The sequence below is a fragment of the Perca flavescens genome, chromosome 13 (genome assembly GCF_004354835.1).
Source record: "Perca flavescens isolate YP-PL-M2 chromosome 13, PFLA_1.0, whole genome shotgun sequence".
In the NCBI taxonomy this organism is placed as follows: domain Eukaryota; kingdom Metazoa; phylum Chordata; class Actinopteri; order Perciformes; family Percidae; genus Perca; species Perca flavescens.
The window spans coordinates 13,726,591-13,750,061 of NC_041343.1; the positions used below are offsets into that span (position 1 = coordinate 13,726,591).

The window sequence follows — 23,471 nt, forward strand, 5'->3', positions numbered from 1 at the left end:
TTGGGAGGTAAAAAAAAAAAAAAAAAAAAAAATCTCTGGAATGAAAGGAATTAAAAAAATAAAAACAACCAGCAGGGGGTGGTGTATCACCTTTTGGGGAGAGTTTATTTTGAAAAGTGAAAAAGAATGTGAACCGGAAGCTTTAATGTTGGCCCTTCATATCATAGATCCTAAATTAAGAGCATCACTTTGCTATAGCTTTATATTATTGTATCCGAACATTATGTAGCTTTACATGTACATTTTACGTGACAATCACTACCATGTTATTTAAATCGAGGTAAAATGGAGGGAAGGATACTGACTGCAATGGCAAGGAATTATTCCTAACAATGTGCAATTTTTAGTAAAAGTAGTTTTGCGTGCAAACTTATCAATTCAAGATAATTGTGTATTGTGTTCACTTACAGTAGTATCAGTAGGAATATCAGGTACACAAGGCAATTCTAAAAGCGTACACTCAGAGCAGAATGAGTAGATTCCTATCGCGAAGGCGGTTTTGATACCTGGAATTTCGAGCAGAGTGGGAGCTCTTCATGTCGGGCATCATGATGAAACCGAACAACCTCTAGCTTTTCCTCAACCACACTTATCACTGATTGCCAATCCATTCATCGTTCACACTGAGTGGCCACACAGGGGTCTAGATGTGTTGCAAATGAGATAACGCGAATATAAACTTTGGATGTTTGATCTGGTGGCATACGTTAGCATGCGGCCACCTCTGGACGACCTTAGCTTCAGTCAGCAGCTCACTCGGTTAACGTTACTGTTTGATAACGTTAACGTTACATGTGTTACATACAGACTTTTGAACTCGTCGCTCTCCTCTAAGGTTGGTGTTTTTAAAGGATTACTAGCCGTTTATCTCTTCTGCTTTTACACTTACAAAGTTAACATTTGCTGCACAGAAAACAGTAACTTTCACCTGGTTTTGCGCCTAAAACTAGCTAACTTACTTAGGATTAACGTTATTGTTAATGGATGCTGTTGCTACACATGTTGGCAAAATGTTAACGTTAGCTACCCCTCTCTCTCTCTCTTTTTTTTTTTTTTTAAATAAACAGTAATACTTAACATATTGTTTTTAACTCTGGTTAACGTTACATAAGAAAATATAAGTAGTAGTACATATAAGCAAAAGAGAAGAAAAACATACAGCCTTTTTGTTATTTGCCAAAGTTATTGTTTTTATATAACGTTAGCCATTTCTCTCTTGAAAACATTAAAGTGATGGTTTACTTTGGCAAATTTACAACATGATACAACATTTACAAATGTACATTTATGAATGTAAAACTTGCAAATATTATAATGAGATTGATAAGAAAATGTTCTTTCCCATAATGTTAGTGGTACCTCAGTGGTACCTCACAAAACGTAGCTAGCTATGTTACCTCTCAATTGGAAACGTTGTTCGACATTTTACTCTAATGTTTTGGCCCTAAACGGCGGTTATTTAAAATATGTTTTAATAAGAATAGTATTTTGTCCCCCACTGGTGGAAACCTTGTGTTCCTCATCCCGATAATGACAGTAGCTACATATTACGTTACATCAGCAGTGGAAGGAGCCCTAAAAAATACTGCGACTGTTATTTTAGCTTAGTAGAAGAAACAATTTGTATAACATTGACATAGTAGTAAATACGTTGCTAACTTAAAAAGCCCTGAGAGGACACAGTTAAGTCTAAAAAAGATACTATTGGAAATAACCCAATGCATTGCAAAAAAGGGCTTTTCTTCTTCAATCAGTAATAACAGACAGAGAGAGTAAAGTGTCTAGTTTCTGTTAATGCAAACTTATCAATTTCATCACGCCTTCCCTTGCCTTTTATCGTACATGACAGTTATTCTTTTTCCAGACAAACCCTTTCTGAGCTTACTGTTAATAATCACTGTTGCTACAAATGAGGGCAGGTCTTATTGTAGTGAACTTTAAAACCCTGTTGCTGTTATTGGCCCTGATCTCTGTGTCGAAACATATTAACTGTGTCAGTGAAGTGTTTCAAGAAACAAATAATTGGTTATGTTCTTTGTAGGTTTATAGTAATTAATGCAGTCTTATAAGCTGAAGCAGTGTATTTTGTGAGTTGAGTAAGGAGGTAAAGTGTCATTATTTTTTCTTTTCTTTTTACCAGGTAGCTGAGAGAAAGAGAAACCTCTTCTGACAACTACTTGGACACCATGGCCCCACACCCTGTGGTCCAGGCCATCATTGACCTCTCTGCAGGCGCCATAGGTAACTACAGTGCTTTGTCTCCAAATATTTAGCAAACAAACAATAGACCTTTTTCACAGCAGATATGTCATTGTAGGAAAAGCACAGGTGTATTCAAAACCATTAATGATGGCTGCATTCCACTTAGGATAGGCCCTGGTATTGTGCATGTATTTTGTTGTATTTTGTATTGTCTATTTTGTGTTTATGGTAAATTGAGTTTTTGGTTTGTATATTATCTGTTGTTGTTTATCGTTATCGGGCCCCCTCCGAAAAGCTTTTAGTAGCTTATTTGGGGTTCCCCATTTCACGCGGCTTATATGATCATTGTACCTTATGAAATTGTGTTTAATGATCCATTGATGACATGTGAAATAAACATGTAAAACTCACTGAAATAGCTTACTGGGAAACTTGATGGAATTGAGCCATCGTTAATCGTTCATTATCAAAATCTGTGTTGCCCGTTCACAAACTTGTCCTTTTTCATGAATATTTACCACCACCATCAATTCCAAGTATTCCTTTTGGTTTGAAGTTTTACATTTGCATTCGCATGAACTGGGGTAGACACATAGACAGTATATAAACTGGACCAACAGATCCCGTTGCTCTGGATGGAGACCAGTGAAGGATATTAGAAGCATTTTTCCAGTGAGCGCTGAGCATTACTGCGCAGCCGCCAACTGAGAGAGACAACGTAAATGTGACGTGAGCAACCGGTCTGAAAGTTGTAAGTCTTCTGGTAGCTGTGACAAGAGAAATCTCAATCATTCCGAATCTTGCAGAGACGGAGGGCATAGGTATATGTAAGGAGATAACATAGGCACAGGCTAATTATTGTTAACTAAAATGCTAGTTAACATTAGTAATTAAACCTAAACAGCACATGTAAGTCGAAACTGCCTGCGAGCTTCTCCTGTACTATACGGTAATTCCTCTACTATGCGACAGTAAGTCACTTGGTTATGACACAATCGTTAGCCTATTTTTACAAAAACGTCTGCTATGCGTGAGGTACAAGGTAATGGAACCTTTTATACATTGTCGTGTTTTTTTTTAGAAATAAACAATGGACAAATAGAGTCTTTAAACGCCTCAGATGTAAAGTTATTTGCTGTCAAAGTGACGTCAAAATGAATGGCAGTCAATGGAATGCTAACAGGAGGTGATCGCTTTGTAGCATCAAAATGGCGCCATAGGAGGTTCGAGTTCTGAAGCGAAGCTTACCCCCTTGGGTAGACGCTCCATATTCATGCGCCATCTTGAAATGCGTTAGCCGGTAAGGGACATACAGGACATACTGCTCCGCCTTTCGCGTTTTCACTTTCGCATGATAAACTCACAGGTGCTGCTAATGCTGCTAATGGGTATCGTAGCTTCCCGGCCCCGGCAAGTTTGAAGAAGGAAACATGGAGGACCACACGTATTCAAAATCCAAATTTCAGGAACAGGAGTCTTCCTCTTCACCCAGAAAAAGAAAAAGGATATTGAAAAGAGCAAGAGACCGACTTTTTGAAGCGTGAAGGCTACCGTAGCTGTAATACGTACTTTGAACTGCGTGGTGCGAGAGAGTTGATTGCGATGTATGATCTCAACGTTAGATGGGAGAAATTCCTACACATTGGACCTTTTTAAGGTTATCAATTTTCAGCTGTGCTTTTCCTACTATGACAAGTCAAACTGTCTGCTGTGAAAAAGGTCCATATTTAATCTCTACGTAATAATCATGCTGTCTTTTCACTGCTTAACCAAGCTCACTAGCCATGTCTGATGTAGCAGGAGATTTTGATGACTCCTGTGTTTTTCCGGCTCGTTTCTCTCTGTGTTCCCATTGACTCTTTATACCACTCGGTGGAGTGAAACCCTCCGTCGAGCCCCATCTCTCTTCACAGCACATATGTTGTGCACAAACTTTGATTTCCCCCTGTAGTTTGAGTAACAAGCCATACTCTGTGTTTGTTGGATGACTTCTGTTGACTGTTTTCTCACTGTCTTCCTCCAAGGGGGAGCTGCATGTGTCTTTAGCGGGCAGCCTCTAGACACAGCAAAGGTCAAGATGCAGACCTTTCCTACGATGTACCGGGGTTTCATCCACTGCGTCTCGTCCACCTACAAACAAGTGGGTTTGCGTGGTCTCTACCAGGGCACCACGCCGGCACTGATGGCCAACATCGCCGAGAACTCTGTGCTCTTCATGAGCTATGGCTTCTGCCAGCAGGTCATCCGTTTCACAGCTGGACTGCCCAGTGAAGCTGTCCTGAGGTAGGGGGGAAGTTAACCAGGCTGTTCTTGTTACCCTGAGAATATATGCAAGGTCGCTAACTGTCTTGTTTTGTATCCCTCCCTCTGTGTTAGTGACACGCAGAAAGCCTGTGCTGGCTCAGTAGCATCCATTTTCTCCTCGCTAGTACTCTGCCCCACTGAGCTCGTCAAGTGTCGGCTGCAAGCCATGTATGAAATGGAGGCATCAGGCAAGATTGCTAAGCGCGACAAGTAAGTGGTATTTATATAGTCATACGTTTTTGTTTAATAATGTATGGGTCATTTACTCTTTCATTACTCAGATTTTATGATTGTATATTGCCTAATATCTAGTAGATTGATTTATGCTGAAAACTTTTAACAACTAATAAGGGGTGGCCGTAGCTCATAGCTCATTTATCACCTATGGTAGATAACTTATTTGCAATTGATCTATTTTTTTTATTTTTATTTCTTTACATTGCACTTTGCTTTAAACAGATATTTTGAGATGTGGAAATCAAGCTGCTTAAAACAAATCCAACTTTATGTCTAAATATTTCTGTGTAACCCTGTTTATCTCAAACAGATACCTTATATGTATTATATGATAAATTAATTATTTATTTTGTCTTCTTTGGAAAACACTGAATATTCACAAAGTGATTTAGAAAAGACAAAGATGTCACTGCTCAAAGCACTGCCCCGCCGTGATCAATGGTGTGGACGTGTAAGGTGATTTGTATTTGCCATACAGCAGAACCACGGTGATTAGTTACATTGCCAGTTGCAGTAGTTATATGGTAATATGTTTCTGAGTTAGTTAAGGTAGTCTTGCATGAAAATATTTTTTTAGTATTATAATTAATTAATGAATCTGCTTATACTATTGTAGTGTGTGTGCACTGACCGAGCCATACGTCCCTCTGCTCTGTCTGAAGTACAGTGTGGTCGGTGGTGAAATCCATCATGAGGAATGAGGGGCCGCAGGGCTTCTTCCAGGGCCTGACCACCACCATAGCAAGAGAAGTCCCCGGTTACTTCTGCTTCTTCGGTGCCTATGAGCTCTGCCGCTCCACCTTTGCCGACTACATGAAATGTGACCGAGACGACATAGGTACTAGCATAATTCAACATTCATACAATGAGAAGTGGAAAGGCATTGTGGAATTTTCCTTTTTAACTACACTAGTACTACATTCAGTTACTAATGTTACTGTTGTTGGACTTAGAATTTGAAATATGGCCTATCAGTCATGAGTTAAGATTTATTACCCATCTAAATCATTTTTTCCCTCTTTATTCACACATTTGCTTTCACCTCCCACACATGTGATGTACAGTATGCTAGTGTGTAACGGGTATCACTGTTTATAATGAAGGTGTGGCCCCAATCGTGTTCAGCGGTGGTTTCGGGGGCGCGTGCCTGTGGCTGGTGGTGTATCCCTTCGACTGCGTCAAGTCTCGGATCCAGGTCATGTCTATGACGGGAAAACAAGCAGGGTTTTTCAAAACCTTCATGACCATCGCTCGTACTGAAGGTAGGTAAACGTGGAGATTTACGTATGTTTTGTTTTTAACAATGTTTTTATTTATTTTCCATTGCACTTACAAACAGCCCCCCCCCATCCCAGCCCACTTGTTTTATGATTTCAGCAGAGATGTTTGGTGTTCAGCTTTTCTGGGTGAAAAAAGAATTAACATTCCTACTGTTTTCGTTATCAATCAGGATGTAATATTTGCGGTTACTTTCGTTTAGGTACGAGGGCACTCTACTCTGGTCTTACCCCCACCATGGTCCGCACCTTCCCTGCTAACGGAGCGCTGTTCCTGGGTTATGAAGCCAGCCGGAAGCTCATGATGAAGCAGTATGACAACTGAAATATGCACAGCACAAGTAACGGAGCGGTGAAGTATTGTAGCCATATAACCTCATCAAAACTCCAATTGAAGCATTGAAGCTTCTTATGTATGGGACAGTGTTTTGGCCATTCCCTGCTTTTGTTTAACTTAAAAACCTATAAGCTGCCACACTCCATCTCTTTTTAACCTACACCTCTGACAGGGTGTTAACATACTGTATTTCCTTATATTAATTTATTTTTTAGATTCAGATTGTTTGTTTTTAACTCACCTAAAATAGTATTGCATACATACGTATATGAGAAAAATATATGTGCGGCAGTGAGCACACTCTTTTATGAGGAATTTTTAACACTCCGGTTGATTATTTGATGTCTACCTCAACAAAGTCGTAGCCGCACATAAACCTTTTTCTCTACCAGTCATTTCAAATCATTCTTTACTTGCTCTGTATGCAATTACATGGGTAAGAAAAACACTCCATTGTGAGGTTATCTTTAATGCAAACAATCTTAAAACCTTGCTCGTTGCATGACGATTTTATTTAGAAATGTCAAGTGGCATATACTCATTCATATTAGTTGCTTATGTGTTGTCATGGCTCGTGTTCTCAATTATGGAATCATTCTCAGCTAAGCAAGTGTCTCGGTTTTGGATCATATCTCAGTTTGTTTTGATAAAGTGACAAAAAATGCAATTCTGGTTTAAAAAAGAAAAAGTTGAAAAATGTCCTTACTTTTTCAAACAGCCTTGACTGAAGTGTTACAAGTTTCATGAGCCTCAATAGAAGCAAATACAGCCAGAAGGGGTTTCGTGATATTTCTGTTGTATTCCACTCCTGTTGTGATTGAGTTTCCACTCTTTTGGGACCCAGCGTTTGCCTTTTGAATCACTACACTTTGCCTTTTTTTGTTGTGTAACCTTTATTGTTCTGTACAAGTCCATGAGGAAAATATCAACTGCCTTGTCAAATGTGCCATTTGCACACTGCATTCCACATGCAGGGTTTTCCAGTGCTTAGTAGTTGGAAATTCAGAAATCTCAATCATATTCCTTGTAATGTTAATTAAGAAATGTAGGTATTTTGAAATGCTAACAATTTAAGATAACACTGGTCGTGATGGTCATTGCAGTAAAACAACTTACATTAAAGGTGTCATTGAAGAATAACTTTGTCCTGTATTTTATTTTATATTTTTCTAGCTATATCTTGGTGTCAATCATTTTAACTGAAAGGCAGTACAATAAAGTGAAGGTTAATATTATTGTGTAATGCCAAATATAATGTGACACTACACAGAACTGGATGAGCAGCTTATATTTAAAAACAATTTATTTCAAATTAACCATATACTTAACACAAATTATTTCTAATACTGTGCCATTTTCACAACATTACCTTAATACATTGCAGACATTTCAGATGTCTGTGTATTATAATGCAGCATTAATCATCATGAAACGCACACAAAGTATAAAAATCTACAATTTCAAAATGAATATTTATACAGATGCAGCAGGAACACTACTCCCCGTCTTCCAGCAGGGGGCGCCAGTCATCTGTCAGGAACTCACAGCGGCTGTAAGTTAAAAAAAAAAAAAGAAGTTAAGATTCTTTAAAATTACATCTGAGAAGTGTCTGAATTAATATATCCTAACAACACTTCAACTTGTTTTTAACACTCTTCTTACCCCTTTGTTGGTGCAGGTTCCACACAGGCAGCCAAAGAGCCCGTTGATCATCTGAATGGCACAGAGAACCAGCTGCAGACAGCTTGTGGCCAACAGAGTAGCAAACAAGCCAATGTTGAACTGCACAATGTCCTTAGGCTCTGTGCATGTTCCCCACCACGTGTCGTCATTCAGGTAGCTCGAGTCTCTGTGCAAAGGAGGTTTGTGAGTGATCAGGACTTTAGGAACTTAACAAATGTCATCAGAAAGTAACTCCAGAGTGTTACCGGTTTTTAAAAGGTGTCGTCCAAATCAGAACAACTTTGCAGAGAGGCCCATTCTGCAAACCGAGCACTGCCACAATTAAACTGTACAGGGCACCAGCCACGCCCACTGCAGCGAATGCAATTGATAAGAACATCTGCAGAAGTGAAATGATAAGCAAAGGTCAGACACATTTCTGTTGCAGTTTAAGACATCATTCATCCATACTGAATGCTTAGCCTTCTCCTCCTTACATTTTTGTCGTGCTATTGAGAAATGAGGTATTTAGGATTTAAAGGAGGAACAGTCTCAACATTTGTTTGACCTCGCATTCCTCACATTTTGTCCGTCCATCTGTTTTCCCCAACGCTTAACAAGATAAACTACAGCAGGCTAAACTGCTAAAATGTTTTTCACACTTTACTGCTCTAGTCATACTGAACAGACAATTTTATCAGAACATAAGCTAATAAAACCTCATCAACAGACAAACATGATTCGTGTCATTAGCTTGAGAGGTTAAAAAACATTTCACTAAGCCCTTGGCACGTGTGTTGAACATTTAAATATTCTTTATAGATCACGAAACAGATGGACTGTTATGGTTTTATCATGTATTACATACATGTTATGTTATCTATCTAAAGAGGACCTAGGTGTTGTGCAATAGTAGTGATGCAGCATATTAAAGCTTTTTTTAATCTACTAATTCATAAACGCAGTGTCACTGGCCTCCATAAAACATTTAGATTGAACTTAAATGTAACTTTGCAGTAAAGGTTAAATGATACAGCTATAAAAGACATTATTGACCTCTTCATTTAATGTGTTATTAATTATGATCATGTTTCTGTGAGACACATTGTGGCATATGTGCTCAAACAATTCGTTTTCTTTCTATTTCCACTGATTTCTGAAGTGTTCAACCGTTTCCTGACTATTTTCAAAGTCCAAATTGAGTTCAGCTGGGAAATTGTATGACTGCATCTAAAGAGAATCTAGTGTGTAGCTTATAGTGTTAATCATTTATGTTTTAGCCAGCGCCCATCTTTCACTGACCACCTGAAAGGTCTAATTTGTAGTTCTGATGGACTCACCCCACAGCGATTTCCACAGCACCCCTCTTTTCCAGTCAAGTGGATGTAAAGTGCTGGGATCAACACCTGTGGCAGGACACATGAGTTGACAGTAATTCATATTCAAAATAATTCACCATTTCCACTTAATCTTAATAACTCAAAGCTTGTAGAATATGTATACAATTGCAGAAGTCTGTCTTAAATCAGATTACCACTTCAAACTGCATTGAGCTCATTAAAATCCTGCATTTTTTTTCAGTTTTAGCTTTACATATATAACTAACTTACATATTTCTGAGGCTGCACAGCATGCAGTCCAGAGTCACACCCTTCAGTAACAGGCTAGAGGAAAGACAACTTACCATTACACCCCCTCCAACGAGTCCCCCCATGTATTTCACCTCCTCAGTAATGTGTCCATCTTTGGCATACTTGACGTCCCCGCCAGGAAAGAACAGCACGATGTTACAGATGATGGATATAAGTGCTAATGGGTACAGAGTAACAGCAATACAACGGGAACATTTTCCAGTACACATGTTGTCAGAGTGAAAACTAACTAACTGCTGTGCAACTCCCTAAGTTTTCACTCAAATCCTTCTTGTTTAAACAAACTGACCCAAACAGGAAATGTATTTGCACTGGGAGCAGAAACTAAATACAGAGAGGGAATTTAGGGTGTGGGAGGTGTAATGAAAAGCCGATAAGGTTGACAAACAGAGCCAGGGATAGGCTGCAGAACTGTATGTGACTCATTTTTTGGTATATTTGAGAGACAAGGCGTGTTTTGTTGAGGTAGCTAATGTGTCAATGCACATGTTGTAGTTGCAGATTTAGAATGTATTCAGGCCATCTGGGTCAGACGAATTATTGATGGTCACATCACTATTACATGCTGTTTAGTTTAGTGACCAGGTCTCCAAAATGCTTATTAGTAGTGAAAGTTGTTTCTTTTATGTTGCTGTAATGTATTAATATTAAATGCTGTTAGACCGGCTTGGTGGGGATTGTGAGAATGCAGAGATCTAATGTGTGAGACATGTTTTAACTCCACCTATTGTGTAGTATTCTGGTAATGTATTGACATTGTGACTCCAGCATCTCGGCACGGTTGGACTTTAGACCTGTGGCAGCACGCTTTGCAAAGCAAGAACAATGTGTCATTGACATCAGCTGCTAAACATTGATAAATGACCACATTGTGGAAAGTCAAACAGACAGGCTATATTTTTCAGTTTTTCTACTGAGCTGTTGACTGCAGTTGTGTCTACATTGTATCAGTTAATTGAAAGAAAATCTGAAATTTGAGGAAAAAAAAAAAAAAAAAGGAAGAGGCCATGCTTCCCAAAACATGTGTTGTCTCCAAGCAACATTCGGGCGAGGCACTGTGCCTCATCAGTGATAACGGTTGTAAATATTGATTGAGTTTTCTTCCTTACATGAAGAGGAGTATTGCTTTCATCTGTTTTGGATCAGCGTGTTCATTTAATGCAATACACAACCTCAATCACTTACAATAGATTTCACAACCAGAGTAACTTTTGATTCCATGTCAATCTCATGTTCTCATTCATTTGAAACATGCTTTGATAAGGATGATACAGGATATTTAGAAGAGGAAACACAAAGGAAAACGCTCAAAAGCTGATTTTGTGTGGAATACAGTATGTGAAAAAGGTTCCATGTGGAGGTGGATTTCCTTTTATTCACAAACAAACGAATAAATAAAATTAAAGATAAATAGATAGTGAATTCTGCATTGACCTGTGTGGAGATGAAACAGACGAGATGATAATTTACCTTTTTTTTTTTTATACCATGTCACTAAAGGAACTGACATAGTAAATGATTGTTCTTTTTTTATAATTTTATGACCACATGACATTGTTTTAATCGTCCACAGAAACAAATGGAGGCTGGCGGATCTCTGGGTGCTGCATCATGACAGAAAGTCTGCAATGCTCTTTAACCTCTTCACTTTGTTAAAGCCAGGACATTCTGTAGCAGTAAGCACCCTGCAAGAGTCCCCATTATTAGGCAGTAAATAGTAAAGTTATATACTTTATACATGCTCTGTCCTGGCCGATAGGATCTAAATGATCAGCTGGTCAATATATATAACTGTAACCTTCCTGACATCTAACATGTCAGTAACTATTCAACGCTAAGTTTATATGTCTAACAATTTGAGATAATACTGAAACGTGTGTATAGCTAAACATGCTGCTACAGTAATGAGTGACATCTATTGTAGTTATACAGTTAACATTAAATATGAATAACAAGACACAGAACTGTAGCCGTGAATCAGCAGCTTAAATTTATTTGACCTTGACCATGTAATCGGTATGAATCGTTTCTAAAATTGTTTTTCCAACACCTTGATACATTGAAACATTTTGAAGTATCATGTAATGCACATTAAAATTTTAAAATGTTACCAGACCCAACAACAATTTCAACGTAAACATTTTAGGCACATGCAGCCAGGAACAACAGCCTTCCAACAGGGGGCGGGGCGCAAGGGAACTCTTCAGATGTGGTATGAGTGACCATGATCTTATGGTTGCTGTAGGTTCTAAAACAAACAACAACAAACAAAATAATGAAAAGAAATGAAAGACAGGCGAACTGAAGCTATAACTTATGTGAGAAATATCTGATTTAGGTATCTGAAACATGGGAAACTGAAGTGTGACCTCTTTGTTGATGCAGACTCCAAACAGGCAACCAAACAGCCCGTTGATCATCTGAATGGCACAGAGCAACATCTGCAGACAGCTGGTCGCCATCAGGGTAAGGAACAATCCCATGTTGAACTGCACCACGTTCTTTGGCTCTGTGCATTTTGCCCACAACTCATGGTCGGCCAGGTAGGTGGAATTACTGTGTGAAAGAAGTGGCTTATAAATGACCACAACGTCATGATTATTATTATTATTATTATACTTTATTAGTCCCATCACTGGGAAATTTGTCTTGGACACCGTGCATAGTCTAGTCATGCAAAGCAACACGATCAAAGTACATAAAAACACATGATCAAATACGTAAAAACACAATAATAATAAATCATTGAACATAAATGATGTTGACAGATGTCAGAAAGTTACTTCTGTTTGTCACCTGTTTTTAAAAGGTGTTATCCACGCCCCATTATATTTACAGAAGGGCCCATTATTCAAACCGAGCACTGCCACAATGAAACTGTAGAGGGCACCGACAACGCCAACTGCAGCGAATGCAATTGATAAGAACATCTGCAAAAGTTAAATGATAAGCAAAGGTCAGAGATTTGTTATTATTAAAAAATGTTCAGATGGTAATGTATATCAGTGTTGTTTTGTCTGTTTAAATCCATTCCAATAGGACTTTTTCACAGAACTTGAACTTACAAATCTTTTTTTGAAAATATGAAAAAGGAGAAACGGACTGTGCTGTGGTTTTGATATCTCATATCTCAAGAGAAAATGTTCTGCAACTGTGATGCAGCATTATGCAAGGTTTGTCCTTTATGGCTAAGTCATTCTCAGCTTGACTGGCCTCCATTAAACACTTGAATCTAGTTGAACGTGACAGTTCTTCTTGACAAAATAATCTTAATTCAAGGTGCTCTGAATAGCTTGCTTGTCCAATAGCTTGCTTACTATTATCTTTAACTGAACACCTTAAAATGTCTGACTGACTCACCCCAAAGCGATTTCCACAGCACCCCTGAGCTTCAGTCATGTTGATGTAAATGGCTGCGATCAACACCTGTGTCAAAAAAGTTGACAGCATCAATGTAAAACATGTTCAAAATAAATAATTTGTTTCGTTGAAACAATTCAGCATTTGGGGAACTTTGACAAAGTCTTCAGTCCATCAAGATTTGAGGAATTCCTTTTCAAACTGTGCTAAACTTGTCATTAACAAGTCGATACTTTACTTCAGTCAGGATGAAATGGGCCTCATTAGAGTATCGTACATTAAAAGATGTGATACGTGTTTTTGATGAGACTAACTAATAATGCAACTGATTTGTATTAAGTATTAAGATAATCCCAAATATTTACTGAAGCACAATATAAGGACCCAGAACAGGCGAGATGACCACTGTAAAACCAATAAAACAAACAATATACAAGCCAGTGTTTTTCAGTTTTACCTGAGGCTGCACATTTCAGAAACAAATTTATAGAAACGTTTAGTCCAGAGTTACACCCTTCAGTAACAGGTAACTCACCATTACACCCCCTCCAACGAGTCCCCCCATGTATGACACCTCCTCAGTAAGGTGTCCAGCCTTGGCATACTTGACGTCCCCGCCAGGAAAGAACAGCACGATGTTACAGATGATGCATATGAGTGCTAATGGGTACAGAGTAATAGCAATGCAACGGGAACATTTTCCAGTACACATGTTGTCAGAGTGAAAACTAACTAACTAACTGGTGTACAACCTCTTGCTCATTAGGTTTTTTCTCAAATCCTTCCTGTTTTTTAGAGAAGAGAAGTCCCACTAATGAAGGTGGTGGACACTGGTGTTACATGTACTTTAGTAACTTTATTTGTGTTAATTGTAGTTGTAGTTTTAATCCACAGACTTTGAACTCTTAATTGAGTAGGGAGAAAAACCCATACTGTATACCATTTTACTCCAGACTGTAAGTGTCTACATTTATTTTAAATTTATTTCTACTTGATTTTAAAACATCTGTTCTGAATTCATGCATTACACAGGAAGATAATCAAGGACTTCAATAACTATATCACCTTTCATTTGTCTCCACAATTGGCAAAGAAGGGGGAAAAAGCTCATAAAAACATTTTTATTGTAAAACCTACAGTCTTTGGCAAATCTATTTCACTGTTCTATAAAACTAGACCGCTGTATACTCTATAGATTTTTCTTTTTTTCAAACCGGCTATGAATTGTGCACCACACATGAAAGAAAATCAATGGCTTAAATAACTAGGAATAAAAACCTTGTTTAAAGATGGGAACTGTCTGTTGTTTATATATAATGAGTTTGAGAGTACCATATACAGGTACAGACGTTCACCGAATGTTGGCCTATTTATTAATTTGTTTGTTTATTAAGTCCCCTCTACTGAAAATGTGTTACATAGCTGCTACGTTTGAACTTCTCTGTGCAGAATGATGTGTGTGCAGTGTTTCACACTACAAGACTGCTAAGGCTGCTGAAGAGGGAAACGTCTCTTTGTGCTCACACTACATCTGAGTTAAACACCTGAGCAGGATTTTGTGACATCACAAGTTTTAAAGCCAATCATGATCCAATATGCAACTTAATGTATGATGTGGAAGCTTGAAACCTCCATTGCATAAACACATGGCATTTTCAATGAAGTAGGAGACAGTTAAATCCATTCATTTAAAAGTAATGTATTTGCATGTTTGCATATTCTGGATTTCTTAGGAAGAGGGCGTAGATATCATTTAAAAACTTTAACATAGTAATTGAACTTTTTTGTGGGGAAAAAAAAATCAGACTGTCTGGAGGGGGTCTTTAAGTAGCCATGTTGAATCACAGCAAAATGTATCCGTGTAGAATATAGGCTATAGAGAATCCATAGGTGTATTTTTTCCAACAAAAAATAAGACTACTTAATGTGGACTTCCGGACCAGGGCGACCCTCATAGCCAACACAGGGCTCTGTGTCCTCTGCTGTAAATATTGGGGAACCTTTGAACCACTCCCCCTGTTACTGAGAGTAGGCTACTCCTGGCTACAGCTGGCCCACCACCATGGCCACGTCTCCCGTCAAAGACTTCCTGGTCACCTATATAATGCCAGAAAAATGTTATGAGAGGATTTTCGTCAGCTTTTACATAAACGGTGAGGCTCGTTGTGTTGAAATGTCGGAGTTAAGCGCGTGAAATGTTGCGGGAAACCTTTCCAGATGTGCGGGAGGTATAGGGACGGGGAGGTTTCGCCTCTCCCGTTAATTGTTTACAAAATCATGTCTGGGCACACAAATGTCCTCTTACTGTGTTAGCCAGCAGTGGGCGATTAACATCTGCTGTATCTGACTGTTTTAATATTTGTCATTTATGTCGCAGTGCCTTGCCTAACGTTTATAATGAACAGAGCTGTCGGATTATGGATCTTACTGGACACTTTCCTGGGTAAGAAGCCTAAAACTTAAAGCAGCAGGACATTACTAACAAACACAACTAACAAAAAAAGTCTCTTCTTCTTATCATTAGGCTATTAATTGGATCTCTGTAGCCTACAACACAATGATCCAACAACAGCCTGTAAGTGCTCTGGTAAACTGCTATCTAATACTACTCACTGCTGTACCAGTGTAGATAACCATGATGATGATGATCAGGCCTAGTATACTACCACAAAACAACAAAACCACTGCATTTACATGTCATCTAAATAAAGAAGCCCATTTCCACACATTAGTGGGGAACTTGAATTATGTCACATTACACTGAAGTAGACAATGCAATTTTATGGAATGGAATGGAGATTGATTTATTTGAAACAGGGACAATGCACAAATAAACATTAAACTTGTTAAACAAGAGAATATGTCTTGGGCCAGGTTATAGCAACAATTGCTAATTTCCACCTGTAGTCCCTGGCTATATATATATATATATATATATATATATATATATATATATATATATATAGCTAATAAAAAGTTTTGGGTCCGTAACTGAAACGTGTTACTCATTATTGTTTACATATTGATTCCAAATCTGGACACAACCACCACTAATTATATGTTGGTTGTGTGTCATCTCCCTGCAGCACAGCTACTTCAGCTGTTGAAGATACTGTGGAGAAGAAGTGCAGATGGCCTGAGTCTGATCTCTGTGCTGCTGCAACTATATGCTTTCTCATGTCCTGTTGTGTATGCCATGGCCAACAACTTCCCACTCTTGTACGTATTTTTTTTTAATGAATAAGCCAAATAGTTCTCAGCCTATGTTGATTCTCTGGCAGATCAGATCATGTTTTACTTCTTAGTTATGTTGCAACAATCCCAATACTTCTGGATTTGAGATGTAGAAACTTACTGACTTCTGTTTATTCACACTGCTCTCTGAACTTTAGACACCACAGTGTCCTTACATCTCAGGAGTTACTCTGTTTGTGTGATGCTGGAAACTAATGTCAATAACATGTTCAAGTATATAAATGTGTGACTCATCGGCTGTTTGCACAAAGCCCCGTGCAATAGTGACATCCATGCAATAAATGTATATCACTCTACACACCTCAATGCAAGTTCTGTCAAGTTCAACAACTGTGTGTCCATTAATGTACATACTCTACAGCAGGGGTGTCAAACTCAATTTCACCAAGGGCCACACTGGAAAAGACAATCACAATAAGGGCCAGACATGTTGAGTTTATTGACATGCTTCTATTTAGCAAAAAAGTCAATTAACTTTGTATTATTGCATGTCTCATATAGCTTTCTCCCATACAGTTTGGTCGACATAAAACCCTAAAAAAGTCAGCAAAAAAGTTTCTTAGCCATCGTAGAATTTAGCAACTCATGGAAAACAAACATTACAAAATTTAAAAACAGCTACCACCCAGCCGACTCACCACAACCTGTTTCACAGCCTGAATATTAAAAAACTCTCTGCTTCTGTGGGGAATTCGGAGTCTCAAAGTCTGCAAATCTGTCAAATTCTGCATGGCAGTGTCACATAATTACAGTATGAAAAACAGATTGCTGATTTTTTTATTATTTTTTGGTGTGGTGCACAACTAGTCGGGCCAAAATTAGCTGTGAACCTAAATTGAAATGTGGGCTGGATCAAAATTTGCAAGGGGCCGGATTTGGCCCCCAGGCCTTGAGTTTGACACATGTGCTCTACAGTGAATTATTATTATGTTTTGCAGCTGATAGTATGTATCTGTTATCATAGATGTGATGTGCTTGTGTTTTACTTGAACCGCTCTGCAGTGCCTGGGGTGAGAGGCTCTTCGCCTTGGCCCAGACCGCAGCGATTGTCTTCCTCATCCTGCATTATCGTGGTGAAACCCTAAAAGGTTAGCACACACACACGTGCATGCATATGTTAACAAAGTCTCATTCTAAATAACATATGAACTTTCAGGATAAATCAGGCATTATTCTATATTTGATTTCTTATTGTCAACAAATCCTATGAAAAGACCAAAATCAACAATGCGTTAGCCCGTCTCTAAATACTTTGACTTTCCTCCCCCCGTCTGTTGATCTCAGCCTCAAGCCCATTCATTTCTACTGAGGATTTTAATTCTTGGAAACCTTTACAATGCATAACTTCCAAGTGAACACTTAGTACCAGCCATGTTTTCATCAAACCAAACAGATTCTGCCTCACACTCAACTGTCCAAAGATCTTTTGGTCAATAAAGTAATTTAACTTTGGAAGCAATTAAGTATTGCAATAGTTTATGATACAGTATATCTAGACGAAGCTACTACAGGCTTTAACATGCTCTGTTCAAATTAAAAGATTCTACAGAGCACAAATTAAGAAACTGTGTATTAATCAATTAATTAATCACCTGTGGCTGTGTGTACAACATTCACTTTAGTCATTTGGAATAGCCGAGAATATCTTTTTTTGGAGCATATTATATCTGAGTAACTGAAAAGACATCACAGATGTGGATAATTCAGACGTCTGGAAAACAGGCTACTAAAAAGCTTGTGAGTGGTCTGATTAATCTTATGCTGAATGTTTATCAGCTAACGATAGTGTTTCAGGTGACCTTCATTCACACAGTCTTCCTGTTTCATTTTTAGTCATTGCTTTCCTGGAGCGCCATCGTGTGGTGTTACCACTCAATTCGTAAACTTCTCACAGGGGCCTTCTGCTAAAACACAGTGACAGAGAGCTGTTTTCCTTTCATAGAAAAGTATATGATTATTTAAACAGTCCAATAAGTTTTGTCAGATAACTATTGATTTTGTAAGTGAATATTCTTGGTAACACATGTTTGGTTTCTTGCGTGGCATTTTTTCTTGTGTATTTAATTCCTCATTCAATCCGATTTATGTGACAGGTATGTTGTTCCTCTTGGCTTATGGGTGTCTAATGTTCCTTCTGGGCTCCTACGCAGCAGCAGCAGCTGTCTCAGTAATGCAGACCTCAAGTTTGGCAGCTTTAATTGCAAGCAAGGTAGCATCTTTTCTATGCAATTTCTGAGCTGTCCAACGAATAATAAGATCTGTGAACTGTGAAGTGATAATGCACAATGCAAGAGAATTTATTTGCTGGCTTTGTTGTTTCCAGGTTCTCCAGGCTGGAACCAACTACTGTAACGGCCACACAGGCCAACTGTCCACTCTGTCTGTGTTACTATCGTGGGCAGCGTCTCTGGGTGTTATCTTTGTGTCTCTGCAGGTATACACAGTTAGGAACTACACACAAACATAAACATAGCTGCACAACTGCATATTTTGCACTACTCCATTCTGTCATTGTTGTCTTTGCTAACGGCTTCAAACTTTGTCTTGTAGGAGACAGGAAGCTCGTTTGCCACTCTGTCACACACAGTGTCAGCCTGTCTCAGCGGGGTCCTCCTGGCCCAGGTCCTCTGCTACAGGAGCAGCATCACCACCTCTAGAAAGAAGAACGAGTAGAGGTGGAGGATGGTGACAAATGAACACTCAATATGCTGATCCTTCCTGTAATTCTAGGTATAGCAGGAAATGTTTACAATGTCTTTTCTATAAGTATGCCGGTGTTCTACACTCAGATCTACTTGTGTGTCTGTGTAAACAAGAACTCTCTTTGTCATGCTATTTAATCATTTTAGACATGTTATTTCTGTAGTTAGTTTCCCATTAGTGTGAGTGTGAGGGAATAAAAAATGTATTGTCGCTCTCCAGTGATTGAAATAAGATGACTTTTCTCTCAGGGGTAACACAGCTTTCAATGGTATCTGCAGGTAACAGTCAGTTGTTGAGTGTATTTGGGTTAACTGCTTTCAATTCAAGGACAAACTGACAGAGCATCTACAAGAATTCTTCCTCAAATTTCACAAGTCTGAGTAATTCCTAACATCAGGGAAGAGGTGCAGTCATGCAGCAGACATGAACAAACATACAACCTTTCGTCAGATCAGGTCATTTCACTGATTATTTCCTCCTCTGTGGGTGATGGAACATTCTGATGATGATTCATGCCGTGTTGCGTCTGATTTACTGTTGCTGTAGTTCTACTCAAACAGTTCCAAGCATCAAACAGCTTCAGGAAATGGGATATTCTTGAGGTGAGATTACCCAACACCTTACAGTAAACTGGAAGCTGGAAGTTAAGTGATTTGCTTGAGGGGGTTTTCAGAAATGAATGTCAATAATTTCCTTGTTAAGATGTCAGACCAAACTGATCAACATTTTGGACAATGACTGTCATCCACTCCACCACACTTTCACAAAGCAGAAGAGCATGATCAGCTGAAGACTACGCACACTGCCATGCACAACTGACAGACTGAGAAAGTCATTTGTCCCCAGGGCCATACAACTCTACAATGCTTCACAAAAGTTCAAAAAAATCAGAGCTGTTCAACATCACATCTCCTTAAGTCCTCTAATATTTCCTTATTTATGTCATCAACTCATCCATGATTCATAGAAATGTTGTGTAAAACAAGGTCATATGTTTCCTTGGATTTATGTATGGTTTGCAAAAATGGGAACTGCATATTTTGCACTACTCCATTCTGTCATTGTTGTCTTTGCTAACGGCTTCAAACTTTGTCTTGTAGGAGACAGGAAGCTCGTTTGCCACTCTGTCACACACAGTGTCAGCCTGTCTCAGCGGGGTCCTCCTGGCCCAGGTCCTCTGCTACAGGAGCAGCATCACCACCTCTAGAAAGAAGAACGAGTAGAGGTGGAGGATGGTGACAAATGAACACTCAATATGCTGATCCTTCCTGTAATTCTAAGTATAGCAGGAAATGTTTACAGTGTCTTTTCTATAAGTATGCCGGTGTTCTACACTCAAATCTACTTTAAAACAAGTTGTGTGTCTGTGTAAACAAGAACTCTCTTTGTCATGCTATTTAATCATTTTAGACATGTTATTTCTGTAGTTAGTTTCCCATTAGTGTGAGTGTGAGGGAATAAAAAAATGTATTGTCGCTCTCCAGTGATTGAAATAAGATGACTTTTCTCTCAGGGGTAACACAGCTTTCAATGGTATCTGCAGGTAACAGTCAGTTGTTGAGTGTATTTGGGTTAACTGCTTTCAATTCAAGGACAAACTGACAGAGCATCTACAAGAATTCTTCCTCAAATTTCACAAGTCTGAGTAATTCCTAACATCAGGGAAGAGGTGCAGTCATGCAGCAGACATGAACAAACATACAACCTTTCGTCAGATCAGGTCATTTCACTGATTATTTCCTCCTCTGTGGGTGATGGAACATTCTGATGATGATTCATGCCGTGTTGTGTCTGATTTACTGTTGCTGTAGTTCTACTCATACAGTTCCAAGCATCAAACAGCTTCAGGAAATGGCATATTCTTGAGGTGAGATTACCCAACACCTTACAGTAAACTGGAAGCTGGAAGTTAAGTGATTTGCTTGAGGGGGTTTTCAGAAATGAATGTCAATAATTTCCTTGTTAAGATGTCAGACCAAACTGATCAACATTTTGGACAATGACTGTCATCCACTCCACCACACTTTCACAAAGCAGAAGAGCATGATCAGCTGAAGACTACGCACACTGCCATGCACAACTGACAGACTGAGAAAGTCATTTGTCCCCAGGGCCATACAACTCTACAATGCTTCACAAAAGTTCAAAAAAATCAGAGCTGTTCAACATCACATCTCCTTAAGTTATCTAATATTTCCTTATTTATGTCATTAACTCATCCATGATTCATGGACATGTTGTGTAAAACAAGGTCATATGTTTCCTTGGATTTATGTATGGTTTGTAAAAATGGGAACTGCTGGGTCAGTGAGACGAGAGAAGCAAAGTGTATGCACGGTGTGCACACTCTACATTACGGCCAAGCATCTGAATAACGCGCCACTGACTTTAGACCAGGTTTTTCCTGGTCTGTGGCGGAATTGTTTTCTGAAACTGCAAAATAGCACCAGGGAACGTTTGCGCCGGAACACACCTCCTCTTTTGGCTGAACCGCCCCGTGGGAGCGCAAGTTCATTCCCTAATGAGGGAAAAGTCTGCTTTGCGTCGGGTGCAAAATAGGAATGATACATGCGTCGGTGTACAAAGTCAATTGCGCATGGGTGCAAGATAGGGCCCTTAAAGTTAAATTCAAATCAAGGGAAAGCTTCGTGAAAGAGTGCTATGCACTAGTAAATCAAGTCAACGATGATGATTTCAACACTCATTTTTACCAACATATAGGATTTGGAATACAATGTAACCTCCATGTTTTTAGCTGTATTCCTGAGCACCAATTGTGTCAAAACGTTTTATGAATGACTTTGAACTGGCTTCTGAGCTGATGGCAGCCACTGTGGACGTGTTGAGTGTTGCTCAATAACACTCCAGACATTTGTAGGAGCTCTGCCAAGACACACTGAGGTGGCCATGGCAGCGTATGTGCACCAATGACACATTAACTTTGTTTGTTTTGGCAAACAAGGTTTGTTTTGTTTGTTTTCCATCCAACCTAACACACACATACAGTACTAGTGATGTGGCTCACCAGCTATAATAAAAAGGTTTTTACTGTTACACATTTATGGATTTTCTAACTTTCATACCTGTTTCATGATTGTACTCTGAACTGAATTTAATAATGTGAATTGTTTCTTAACATTCAGTAATGAAACAAAAAGAATTAACAGAGTTATCACCTTCAGTCACCCTCATGTCTGGTCTGTTAAAGGGCCGAGGCACAGGTAAACATTATCTGTGTATACATAAATAAAACAGCCTCCCACTAAGGCTATTATGATATGTTTGCATTTTAACCCAGTTTGTTATCCAAAGCATAGCACTGACTGTTACTACCAGTTCAGCATTGAGAGGTGCACATGCTACAGGCTATGCCATAATGGATCATAGAGAAGATAATTAGTCTCAGCATTTAATGATTTAAAAAACGTTAAGAAAAACAGACATTTCCGGTGCGTGCAGATAGATTAAAGGACAACAGTTTCTTATGTGATAGGGATGCATATCCAATGACATTTACATCTGCATCGCATTAAACATCAGTGTGTTGGGGTTGGCATTGTGAACATGTTGACGTTGGTCTTATATCAAAGTACCACTGTCCACAAATATAGCTGCTAGCAGTGCTGCAATCTATCAGTCAAAATGGTGCTCAAGGGGTCCCTTGATAAATGCATAAGCAATGTGGAAACACAGAGTGATGCACTTTCTGTTCTCTAATAATTCAGTCGATTGGGAAATTCATTCACACTTGAGGAACTGAACCTCCCTAAATACAATTTGGGACGCTTTAGTAATAAAGGTTGAGTATAGTATGATAGCCCTTATAAAACAAGGTAACACCACAATGTCGGTCAATAAAAAGTCAGATAATTTATTTGCTCTTCAAGTCCATTGTACAGACAAATTACAGAAAATAAAAGAGTGCATTCTGTAAGACATTCATGAAACAAGCTGCTGCATGTAACATTTATTACAGCTCAACTCTTAAAACAACGTGAGGTTTTTATGATACAAAATTCATCAAAGACTTTGCATTGGAACCATCTGCGAATTAATTGAGCAATTACCCCCAAAAAAGTATCAAAAGTACATTTAGCATGTATTTCACATTATATATTGCTCCTAAATTATATAAACTAAGCACTAACTATTCTGTTTGTAGTCGCTGTAGTCCACAGTCAACAGGTTTCCATTCACACACAGCATATATTACCTTAACAAAAATGGAGTTATCATAATGGTATGGTTAAGGTTGTGGACAGTGCACCACGTTAAGAATCAGGTGTGATTACCTCCACAAAGATTATGTTTCTGGTTTGTCTGTTTGTTTGCCTGTCAGCAGGATAATGGAAATACTACCAACCGGATTTTCATGAAACTTTAGACCGGATTTGAATCACGTGGTGGATACACAAATTATTTTTCACTTTCTTTAATATTGCTCGTGGTGTCAGAATAATCACAAAAATGTGTTACTGTTAC

General features: G+C 38.7%; 4 protein-coding genes across 6 annotated transcripts; 2 read left to right on the forward strand and 2 right to left on the reverse strand.

The window, feature by feature from the left end:
• Window positions 1-469: 469 nt before the first annotated feature.
• On the forward strand, window positions 470-7,494 carry slc25a15b (solute carrier family 25 member 15b). The gene is made up of 7 exons (XM_028595652.1): window positions 470-835; window positions 2,141-2,241; window positions 4,227-4,485; window positions 4,579-4,716; window positions 5,406-5,581; window positions 5,847-6,005; window positions 6,224-7,494. The coding sequence occupies exons 2-7, from the start codon at window positions 2,187-2,189 to the stop codon at window positions 6,343-6,345; spliced, it is 909 nt and encodes a 302-aa protein (XP_028451453.1). The 5' UTR covers window positions 470-835; window positions 2,141-2,186; the 3' UTR covers window positions 6,346-7,494.
• Window positions 7,495-7,550: 56 nt separating this feature from the next.
• On the reverse strand, window positions 7,551-9,994 carry tm4sf21a (transmembrane 4 L six family member 21a). Its single transcript, XM_028595654.1, has 5 exons — window positions 9,704-9,994; window positions 9,360-9,425; window positions 8,286-8,419; window positions 8,020-8,206; window positions 7,551-7,907 (listed from the first exon to the last, which is right to left on the reverse strand). The coding sequence occupies exons 1-5, from the start codon at window positions 9,878-9,880 to the stop codon at window positions 7,899-7,901; spliced, it is 573 nt and encodes a 190-aa protein (XP_028451455.1). The 5' UTR covers window positions 9,881-9,994; the 3' UTR covers window positions 7,551-7,898.
• Window positions 9,995-11,641: 1,647 nt separating this feature from the next.
• Window positions 11,642-13,752, reverse strand: LOC114566852 (transmembrane 4 L6 family member 4-like). Its single transcript, XM_028595653.1, has 5 exons — window positions 13,567-13,752; window positions 13,032-13,097; window positions 12,468-12,601; window positions 12,041-12,227; window positions 11,642-11,919 (listed from the first exon to the last, which is right to left on the reverse strand). Exons 1-5 carry the CDS (start codon window positions 13,741-13,743, stop codon window positions 11,902-11,904), a joined length of 582 nt encoding a protein of 193 aa, XP_028451454.1. The 5' UTR covers window positions 13,744-13,752; the 3' UTR covers window positions 11,642-11,901.
• A 1,233-nt stretch (window positions 13,753-14,985) lies between these two features.
• Window positions 14,986-20,447, forward strand: LOC114567107 (mannose-P-dolichol utilization defect 1 protein). Of its 3 annotated transcripts, XR_003694123.1 has the most exons (8): window positions 14,986-15,184; window positions 15,409-15,474; window positions 16,118-16,250; window positions 17,289-17,374; window positions 18,380-18,495; window positions 18,610-18,720; window positions 18,837-19,016; window positions 20,090-20,447. XR_003694123.1 is itself a non-coding variant. In XM_028596022.1 (7 exons), the coding sequence occupies exons 1-7, from the start codon at window positions 15,094-15,096 to the stop codon at window positions 18,957-18,959; spliced, it is 726 nt and encodes a 241-aa protein (XP_028451823.1). In that variant the 5' UTR covers window positions 14,986-15,093; the 3' UTR covers window positions 18,960-19,890. The 3 variants fall into 3 exon arrangements, 2 of the variants coding, with proteins under 2 accessions (XP_028451823.1, XP_028451825.1); XM_028596022.1 differs by lacking the exon at window positions 20,090-20,447 and having other exon boundaries at window positions 18,837-19,890; XM_028596024.1 differs by lacking the exon at window positions 20,090-20,447 and having other exon boundaries at window positions 18,437-18,495; window positions 18,837-19,890.
• Window positions 20,448-23,471: the final 3,024 nt, after the last annotated feature.